Source organism: Bombyx mori, chromosome 16 (assembly GCF_030269925.1).
Source record: "Bombyx mori chromosome 16, ASM3026992v2".
In the NCBI taxonomy this organism is placed as follows: domain Eukaryota; kingdom Metazoa; phylum Arthropoda; class Insecta; order Lepidoptera; family Bombycidae; genus Bombyx; species Bombyx mori.
In genome coordinates this window covers 12688373-12698862 of record NC_085122.1, presented here as the reverse complement: position 1 = coordinate 12698862, position 10490 = coordinate 12688373, and the positions used below count along the sequence as shown (strand labels likewise).

The 10490-nt window shown below is 38.2% G+C and overlaps 2 protein-coding genes across 2 annotated transcripts; both read left to right on the top strand.

The window, feature by feature from the left end:
- The first annotated feature begins 198 nt into the window (after positions 1–198).
- LOC101739111 (cytochrome P450 3A19) lies at positions 199–1898 on the top strand. The gene is given in 4 exon segments (XM_062673174.1): positions 199–203; positions 421–1212; positions 1214–1413; positions 1728–1898. Coding segments are annotated over 4 exon segments (1167 nt in total). The 3' UTR covers position 1898.
- Positions 1899–6736: 4838 nt separating this feature from the next.
- On the top strand, positions 6737–8739 carry Cyp6ae7 (cytochrome P450 CYP6AE7). Its single transcript, NM_001110536.1, is given in 2 exon segments — positions 6737–8114; positions 8570–8739. Coding segments are annotated over 2 exon segments (1548 nt in total).
- Positions 8740–10490: the final 1751 nt, after the last annotated feature.

Below are 10490 nucleotides of genomic sequence, written 5' to 3'. Positions count from 1 at the left end.
TTATAAACAACGATGTACATTTAAGTATGTAAAAAAATAAGGACAAATATTACTATTTTTTCAATATAATTATCAAAAAATATTATTTATAATGTTTCTGCACTGGATTGATGGACGATGAATGGATAAACCTGTGGGCTCTATGATTACTGAAGCTCATAGACATGTCCATATAAATGACAACCATATTATAGGGATATGAGGTCCAAATTTTAACTGTATCATAAAAATAACTATACCACTCTACAATCGAGGCAATAAACGGATGGAAGCGATGGTTTTTTTTTTGTTTTTTGGCCGGGGGGCCGAACCTCCTACGTGGTCTCCGCGCCTAGGAGTCGCGCAGTATGCGGGACTGGTCTGCGACTGCAAACCGCGGGCCCAAGGATGTTTTAGGGGCCTACCGCACTAAACGATTCCCCGGCACTCTTACACCCGACGTCCGATCTTCGCCTGGGGTCTTAATCCGGTCAGAATATGGGGGTTCCCGCGGTCAACACTACACCAGACTCGTGGCGTCGAAGAATCTTTAGCACCCGAAGTTGAAATGAAATCTTTAATGTCGCGGTTCACAATGGACTGCATAGGCGGTTGTGTGTTCGGAGTAGACATTAATGCGATGCAGGAACCCAAGGATAACATCTTCACAACTATGGGATGCCTTTTCTTGGAGACCACCACCTCCCGAGGTATAAAAAACGTTGTCAAAGCTATCTGGCCGGAAATATTCTATGGACTAGGTTTCAAAGTATTTCCAACGGATATACATAAGTTTTTCAGTAAACTTCTAGTAAGAATTTTCGAAGCACGGGACTACAAGCCTTCCGAACGTACCGATTTCGTCGACCTGTTGTTAAATTTGAAGAAGAACAGACATATCGTCGGCGACCGCTTGCAAAAGATTAAAACAGGAGACGAAGGAGCAGACAGTAAATTAGAACTAGAAGTGAATGATGATCTGTTAGTTGCACAATGCGTTTCATTCTTTATCGCTGGTTTTGAAACTTCATCCAATTCTTTAACCTTTACTTTGTACGAGCTGGCAAAGAATCCAGATGTTCAGAAAAGAGCGCAGAAAGAAGTAGACGAATATATTAAGAAGCACAACAATAAACTAGATTATGATTGCGTGAAGGAACTCCCGTTTGTGGAGGCGTGTATAGATGAAGCGCTACGTTTGTATCCTCTTTTTGGGGTAATATCAAGACAAACGGGAACGATACACATTCCCGACCGGCCTGACTCTCGACAAAGGAGATCGCGTTCATATTCCTGTGTATCATCTGCATCACGACCCGGAATACTTTCCGGAGCCCGAGCTCTTCAAACCAGAGAGGTTCTATGGGGAAGAGAAGAAGAATATCAGGCCCTTTACGTATTTGCCATTTGGAGCTGGACCTCGGGTTTGTATTGGTGAGTAGACTTATCAAAAAAAGCCTTCATTACCACTGACCACTTAGCACCAGATCTACCGTTAGCTAGTACACCCGTTTAAGCAATTAAAAAAATAATGTGACTAGCAATAACAGTATAATATTAATTTTACGTTACCTTGAATATTTACAAAATGGTCATAGTGGCGAAAACTGTGACTGGTTTTTGAATATACCGTCCTGCACTGAACTACATTTATATAAAATCTAATTTCGCTTTTAAAAAATCCACTAAGCAATGAATTTAGTGTACATTTAATGTATGTAAAACATTGATGAATCAAAATTTTCCAGGCGAGAGATTTGCGAAGATGCAGATGTTGGCCGGCCTGGTGCCCATACTGAAGAGGTACACGGTGCGTCTGGCCGAGGGAATGCCGGAGACGATCAACTTCGAACCGAAAGCAATTGCCTCGCAGCCCAACATAGGAGTACGACTGAATCTCTTGCCTAGAAACAATTAATACTGGCGGGGCCATATTTGACGCGATTACTTTTAACATTTATGTTGTACTTACTCAGGTTTCCATTTATTTATGACGTAAAAGGGTGAATGAGCATACGGCCGGCCTGGTGTTAAATGGTTCCCGAAGCCCATAGACATCAACAAGGAGAATGCCGCCAGCTACTTAGAACTATGAGGTTTGAGTTTTACTCACCTACTCGTCCGCGCGTAACTGAAATAGCCAAAGGACTATTCCAGTTACGCGTTAGTTAACCTAAAGAGGTTACCAACGAATAGGTAGGGAAAAAGGAAGTAATTAGATTTATAAAGTTAACACATGTTAGACCTCTGTACTGCCTCCAACACACAGCTTTGGATCTTTAGAGGGGTAGTGTTTTTTGACAAAAATTACGACGGTTTTGTTGGTGTTCATTACAATTAATTAATTAATTACGCAAGCCTCTTTTCTCGGCAGCCAAACAGAGATCCTCAAGCTTTGTTTGCATCTGATCCAAAGTCGGCGTCATCGACATTAAAGGTCCTCTAAGATATTTTCGCTCCATTCAATGTCCCGTGGTATAGTCACTACTTCTTGCTTCATGACCAGTAAGTTTTCTGGGGAGTTCCATATCCAATCAGGGTGACTCGTACGAGGATATAGATACACGAATCAGGAAAGCCAGGGGTGCGTTCGCGCAGTTGAAACCAGTCTGGAAGTCAAGTACCATGACTTACCGGATCAAGTTGACCATGTTCGACTCCATTGTCAAAAGTCTTCTTCTGTCTAGACGTAAGACCTGGAAAGTGACCAAGACACTCAATGACTCCACTAGACTCCGATTTGTAGGATGGGACAGCCGCAGTACAAATTTTAATGCCGCGTCCATTATTTCGCAAGTTTTGTCTTTCAGACTATTCATTTGTCCAGTTTATCACCTTTTTGGAATCTCGGTCACCTAAACAATAGTTTTTGGAGAAAATGAAATAAATTTTTATAAATGATGACAGTAATATTAATACATACATTACAAAAACACGAATTACAATTTGTAACGTAGGAATGTATTTTTTTTTATAATTGAGCGATTACTGTTGGCCTTGAGGCCTTTCCAGTTTCACAAGGACAGGCGGGCGAGCAAGGGCTCAGCCAGGTAGGGTGGAATTTGCTAACAACTAAGCGCCTCCAAGGGACACCTAACAACTCAAGAGTAGCTGCTTCGCTTACTTACTTTACTACCGGATCGGAATCGTGACTCGCTGAAATGATCCGGCGAGAAACTCAGCGGGCTTATGTTTAGGTTGGGTTGCACGTCGAGCTCTTTGCCGAGTTCGAAGAGTATGGTTTTCGGGGTCCCTAAGCCTGCTCCTAGTGTTAGAGCTAAAGGCATCTAATGCAAAGGTTATTGGATCTGGTGGATACGTAACGACGTGTCTAAGGCGACGCCGGTGACGGGCTCCTGCGTGATCAGGATTCGGGGAGTAGTCAGAAGCGGCAACGATAAGGCGATTATCATGACGCATAGCCTTATAGAAGTCAAACCAATCGCGGCAGACTTATTTTTTCGTTTCGTTTCATTTCGTTTCATCAAGTTCGAAATCACAACGATTCTAAATTTTATTCTTATTAAAAATTGATTAATTAAAAATTCTAAATTCTAATATTATATTCAACGGATAATTACTTTTAATAAATGTATCTTTTTTATTTGATTGGTTTTGTTAATTTTGAGTATGTTTCAATGATACTATGTACACATATGGACTTATTGTTGTCTGAAATAAAATAAATCATTCATCAAAATAAAATAAATCATTCATTCATTCATCTAAAGAAGTTTCATTTCAAAAACTTTGAACAAAGATAAGAGAACGCATTTAAATCAGAGAACGTTACCTAATGAACATTCTTATTATTAGTCTTTTCTTTTGCACTGTACAATAAAATATTAAAACTATAACAATGTTTTCGATCACGAGTGTCATATAAATCAGTGCAGACGCAACAGGCCACTCAATTCACGTCCTTACGGATCCATCAGATCCAATAACCTTTGCATTAGATGCCTTCAGCAGCAGGCTTAGGGACACCGGTAACCGTACTCGTCGAACTCGACAAAGAGGTCGACGTGCAACCTAACCCATGCATCAGCCCGCTGACTTTCTCGCCGGTTCTTCTCAGCGGGCCGCGATTCCGATCCGGTAGTAGATTCATTCGCGAAACAATTGCTCTTGAGTTGTTAGGTCTCCTTCGGAGGCGCTCGGGCAGTAAACTTTCAATCACAAAAAAAAAAAAAAAAAAAAAAAAAAAAAAAAAAAAAAAAAAAAAAAAAAAAAAAAAAAAAAAAAAAAAAAAAAAAAAAAAAAAAAAAAAGGCCACTCAATTACCGAAGCGCCTGCAGTACATGCAAGCAGTGTGCTTAGTGCGAGTTTTATAACGTTCTCGATAGCGTAAAAGTTAGCCCAATTTTGTATGCAGTTGGAACAGCGCCCCTAGCGGCAAACGTAGGCAAACAATCCCATTCCGTACAAATGAGCTAACTTTTACGCTATCGAGAACGTTAAAAAACTCGCACTAAGGACACAGAACAGTTTTTTTTGTGTCACACTACTCACACTTATGAACCATTAATAAATATATAACCTTATTTTTTGACATTACAACTATGACGTTTGCTTAAAAACATAATTTAAAAGTAAAATCACTTAGTTTCTTTATCTATTGTATTTCATTTGTTTGTTTAATTGTCGTTTAAAACAATTTACGTCAACGAACAACTACTAATAAACATCGATGTATAGTAAAAATAAATTTTAATTAATATGAATTAAAAATAGTGTAAGAAAATAAAGAATAGTTTTTTTTTTTTTAAATACGCTTTTATCGAAAATCATGCATGGTATCATTATGTAGAAGGGTTATTTTGATAATATCCTAAAAAGCACCTCACGCTTTTTTACAATAAAATCATTTTTTCCTACACTATTTTTAATTCAAATTTATTAAAATTTATTTTCAATTTTTTTTTGGATTTTCTATAAAAAAATTTTTTTTGTTTTATGAAACTAATATTTATTTTGCATTTTTAGTTGAATTAAATTTTTAAAATATTTTTTTTTAATATTGAATTATTATCGTCCCTTAATAAGTATACCAAATTTCGAGTTAATCCGACGTTTTGGAGGGGGTCAAAATCATGTTCAAAGATCCCGTTACATACTAACATACGTCTAAAGCTAATAAATGCGTATTAAAAAGGACAATTATTCAGCATTATTTAATTAATCCACTTTCTGGATTGGATTGGTGGATAAGCTCTCGGCTCATTTATAATTACCGGAGCTCATAGACATGTCAATGTTAATGACAACCATGGTCAGTGAGGCCAATATTCTGCAGCAATGGCACGCCATAGGAAGAAGATAACAGTATAATCTTAAAAATTTCCTTAGAGCATTCTCCACGAAACATAGATAAATAATTTTTTTTTGTGAAAATCACAATGGTGGTATTTGGTCATCAGCTTCCAGACCGATGCAGATACTTACAAGCAACTGCACTCAGAAAAATAAACAAATGTGTGATGATAGATAATTACTTGAGCATATTTACACAGCATACTTACTAATCAGCTGTAGGAATGAAAGTTTAAATTTTTTTGTGGTATTAGTCCTTGAAACGGGAATGTAGATTTGCTCTCTGCTAAAGTAAATATATTTCTGCTACTAGCTTCACCAGCTTATCATCAGTGCTCAATTAAACTCCAAGGAATGTCCTGTATAACTTGGAAAGTGGCCACACTAACTATTGTCGTGACAACGATGCACACGTCCACGCCAAAGCTGGTATAACTAGTCTGACAATAAATACTGTTACATAAAACTATTTTTTGTTTCAAATTGTTAATTATTCTGAATTTGGAACTGGAATTTGGAACATTACTTGATTTTTTTTTTGATTTTGCGCCATTTCGTATATTTTATTTTTTCGTGTTCATTATCAAATTACAATACGGAACGGGTATTAAAATAGGATTGCAGCGATCGCCTTGAATCCTGGCTTGAAACAAATGTTCCGGATGCTATAAGAGCTGAAGACTGGCCCTCGTCTGGCTAGGTCATCAGACCTCAACCACTTAGACTTAAAATTATGGTTAGTTTTAGAGGACATGACTTGCTCTAAGCGAAATGACGACATGAGTCTCTTAAAAATCTTTGGAGCAAGCAGTAGCGTAATTTTCCTTGGAAACAGTGCGTAGTTCCATAGATTCGTAGCCAAACAGATTAAAGGCCTGTATAAAAGCCAATGGTGGTCGTTTCGAATAGAATAATTTTGATGTGAAACATCTATTATAGCCGCACGTAGAACCGATTTCCGGCGTGGCGACGCATGCCGTGGCGACGCGTCGCCATGCGCATTTGACTGTGCGATTCTCTCCCACTCGATCCGGCGCTAAGCCATCTCTCTCACTACACTGAGCTCGGATACCTATAGTGTATACTCCGTAGTGTATACAGTATTGTTTACTACAGTACACATAACCTGTGTTTTACTTGAAAACAAATATTTTTTTCGTAATATTTAATTTTATAATTATGACATATTTAGTTCCTATCACACAATCTGTTCTTTTCTGCATATTACTTTTACAAAATAATGTCGATGTTTCACATCTGCCAGGCGTCCCGTGACGGCTCACATTTTTATTTTTGCTGAGACTTTAGTAAATATGTAGGTATAAATTTTAATAATAATACATTACTTCATTAAAAAAATGCATTTTCATTTGTAAGAGAATTTATGGGTATGGGTATAAATACGATACGAGTTCTTCGAAAAGATTCAGTCGCACGTTACAAAATGATATTAACTATAATATTCATTCTGAGTTTATGTGTTTACATTCTCTATAGGATATCTACAAGGAAATTTGATTATTGGCAAAAAAAGAATGTGAGCTACGTAGAGCCGGCTCCTTTCCTCGGAAACTACTCTGGGTACATACTTCTAAAGGAAAACTTATTGGACGTGGTGCATAATTTGAGTAAATTGTTTCCAAATGACCCCTACGTTGGTGCATTCTTTGGCACAAAACCCACTTTAATCGTTAAAGACCCGGAATTCATTAAACTGGTACTAATTAAAGATTTCTACTATTTCCACGGGAGAGAAGGCTCCAAATACACCCACAATGAAGTCATCACGCAGGGCATATTTTTCACGTACGGCGACCGCTGGAAGGTCATTCGACAAAACCTGACGCCGCTTTTCTCTTCTTCAAAAATTAGAAACATGTTTCGTACTATCGAAAAATGTTCTGGTGTTTTCGAGAATTTGCTGGATGAAGAATCTTTAGCACCCGAAGTTGAAATGAGGTCTGTGATGTCGCGGTTCACAATGGACTGCATAGGCGGTTGTGCGTTCGGAGTAGACACTAATGCGATGCAGGAACCCAAGGATAACATCTTCAAAACTATGGGATACCTTTTCTTCGAGAGCACCACGCACCGAGGGATAAAGAACGTTTTCAAAGCTATCTGGCCGGAAATATTCTATGGACTAGGTTTCAAAGTATTTCCAACGGACTTAAATGAGTTTTTTAGTAAACTTCTAGTTGGGATTTTCGAAGCACGGGACTACAAGCCTTCCTCACAGAATGTTTTCATCAACCTGTTGTTAAATTTGAAGAAGAACAGACATATCGTCGGCGACCGTTTGCTAAAGATTAAAACAGGAAACGTAAGAGCAGAGAGTAAAATAAAACTAGAAGTGGATGATGAGCTGTTAGTTTCGCAATGCGTTGCCTTCTTTATCGCAGGCTTTGAAACTTCATCCACTATTTCAAGCTTTACTTTGTACGAGCTGGCAAAGAATCCAGATGTTCAGAAAAGAGCGCAGAAAGAAGTGGACGAATACATTAAGAAGCACAACAATAAACTAGATTATGATTGCGTGAAGGAGCTCCCGTTTGTGGAGGCGTGTATAGATGAAGCCCTACGTTTGTATCCCGTTCTTGGAGTATTGACAAGAGAAGTAATGGAACAATACACATTCCCGACCGGCCTGACTCTCGACAAAGGAGATCGCGTTCATATTCCCGTGTATCATCTGCAACGCGACCCGGAATACTTTCCGGAGCCAGAGCTCTTTAAGCCGGAGAGGTTCTATGGGGAAGAGAAAAGGAATATCAGGCCCTTTACGTATTTACCATTTGGAGCTGGGCCCCGAACTTGTATTGGTAAGTAGACTTATCAAAAGAAGGCCTTCATTAGATAAAGTCATTAAAAACCCTTGCCAGTGTATGATTTGGATGGTAAATAGTCAATAAATAATTATAGTGGTGACGAGACTAACACATAAAATTTGTTTCAAATATGCTTTCCGATTTGAAGTATTAGTCTTATTCCTTACAATTGATACTTCGATGTCATTCTATTAATGTACTGATGTCTATGAACTCTAGACATGGATCTGTTTCATCCATCAATTTGCTTTACCTTACATATTTATAATCAGTTGAAGAAAATGTTCAAAACCTTTTAAATTTTAGGCAGGGAGGGTAACAACGGTTATGATGGCGAAGAGTCTAAATTATAAAGTGTAAATTCGCTTCGAAAATCCATAAAACAATGAATCGAGTATACATTCAGGTATGTACAAGATTGAGGAATCTATATTTCCTTATATTTACAGGTCAAAGATTTGCGAAGATGCAGATGTTGGCCGGCCTGGTGACCATACTGAAAAGGTACACGGTGCGTCTGGCCGAGGGCATGCCGGAGACGATCAACTTCGAACAGAGAGCAATTGTCACGCAGCCCAACATTGGAATACGACTGAATCTCTTGCCTAGAAACAATTAATACTGGCAGGACCATATTTGACGCGAACTTTTATCATTAATTATGTAGGTATTTACTCGGGTTTCTATTTATTTATTACGTAGAAGGGTGAATGAGCTCACGGCCTGCCTAGTTTTAAGTGGTGGACGGAGCCCATAGACATCAACAAGGTGAATACCGTCAGCCACTTCGAGCCATAAGGTCTGAGTTTCAATTGATTAGTAATTAAACAGGTTCTGCAATGTTATTGCTTTGAGTTGGAAGTCATTCGGGAACCCTTGTTAAGTACCTATTACCATTCATAATGCAAAAATTGACGCCTTCTCACGGGATTTGAACACTGGCATAGTCACTTTGTTCGACATGAGTACACCGGACGTCTTATCCTTTAGACAACGACTTCATAATAGCGAACCATCTTTATATTCCCATGTATTCGATTAGCAACAGATAATTTTAGCGTTTAAATAACAAGACGTGGTTACTTATAGGTCTATCATGATGTGATTACTTCATTCGACTATTTGACGTTTGACAGCAGGCGCAGGCTGTCAAACCACCAAGCAAAACATTAGCTACGTAGAAATGGGAATACAAAACGATGCTATAGTCACTAAAAATCGATGTCCATTAACATGCTTTAACATCTTTTATAGTCGATTTTAATGTTCAAAAAACATCGATTTACGTCCTTCATCATGGACGATGACATTTAACTTTGAGAATAGCGCCATCTATTAATGTCTTGCAGAAGCGAAACGTACAAACACCAAGTCCACAGACATTGCGACGCGGACGAATAATGGCTTAATTTACAAACTGTGCATGCATAAATTCAAGTTAGTGGGATCGCCATCCTCTCCCCTGGCCGCCATCTTGGAAAAAGGGGTTTGAAGGGTTTTTTGGGTTGTATCTCGTAAGCTAACAATCCTACAGAAATTTTTAAATACATTATTTGTAGTAAATTAAATCATCTACAACTTTATTCATATTACTTTTTATCGTAAAATGAAAAATAAAAAGTTATGAACAAAAATCACTGTTTTTTTTATCTTTAGATAATATGTATGATAGAGAGTTTTTAACGAATAATTTCCTCTACAAATTTGTTTAATTCCATTTTTTTATAAATCTAGGTGTTACAACGCTCCGATGTTAACCGGGTTCTTGGGTACTCGTAAGAATATGATAAAAACGAACCGTTAGGCTTAGTTTAGTTACCATTTATGCTTAGGTTTTTAATAGAGGTAACGAATAATAAAAATTGGAAACTCCTGGTCAATAGTATATAGCAAAATGTATCAGAGTAAATCTATATATTTTTAAAAATCGATGTGGGTTTGTAAGTCCCGTCTGTTCTTCGAATTGAATTTTCAATTTGCCGTGAAATTTTCAGGAAATCTGCAGATTGGTCCAGCGAATGATCCTGCGAAGTATCGGAGTGACCGGATCAAAGCCGAATCAAAGATTGATCTTGTTTTCTTTAATTTTCCTTGGTTTCATTCTGTAGTTTAATAGCTACTGAGAAGATCCGGCGAGAAACTCAGTGAGTGGGCTGTGTCTGTGGGTTAATTTGCTCGTCGAACCCTTCAGATGCTTCAGACCTAGAAGAAGTACCGTTACTGGATCGGGAGGATCCGAATTGACGTATTTTGGGCGACGTCGACTTCTTTCCATTCTGTCCGCAGCATCGGATCTACCATCGATAAATCATTGCCATACAGTTCACGAGCACGATTTGGCCTACGCCTACGCATAACATCATATCGTAA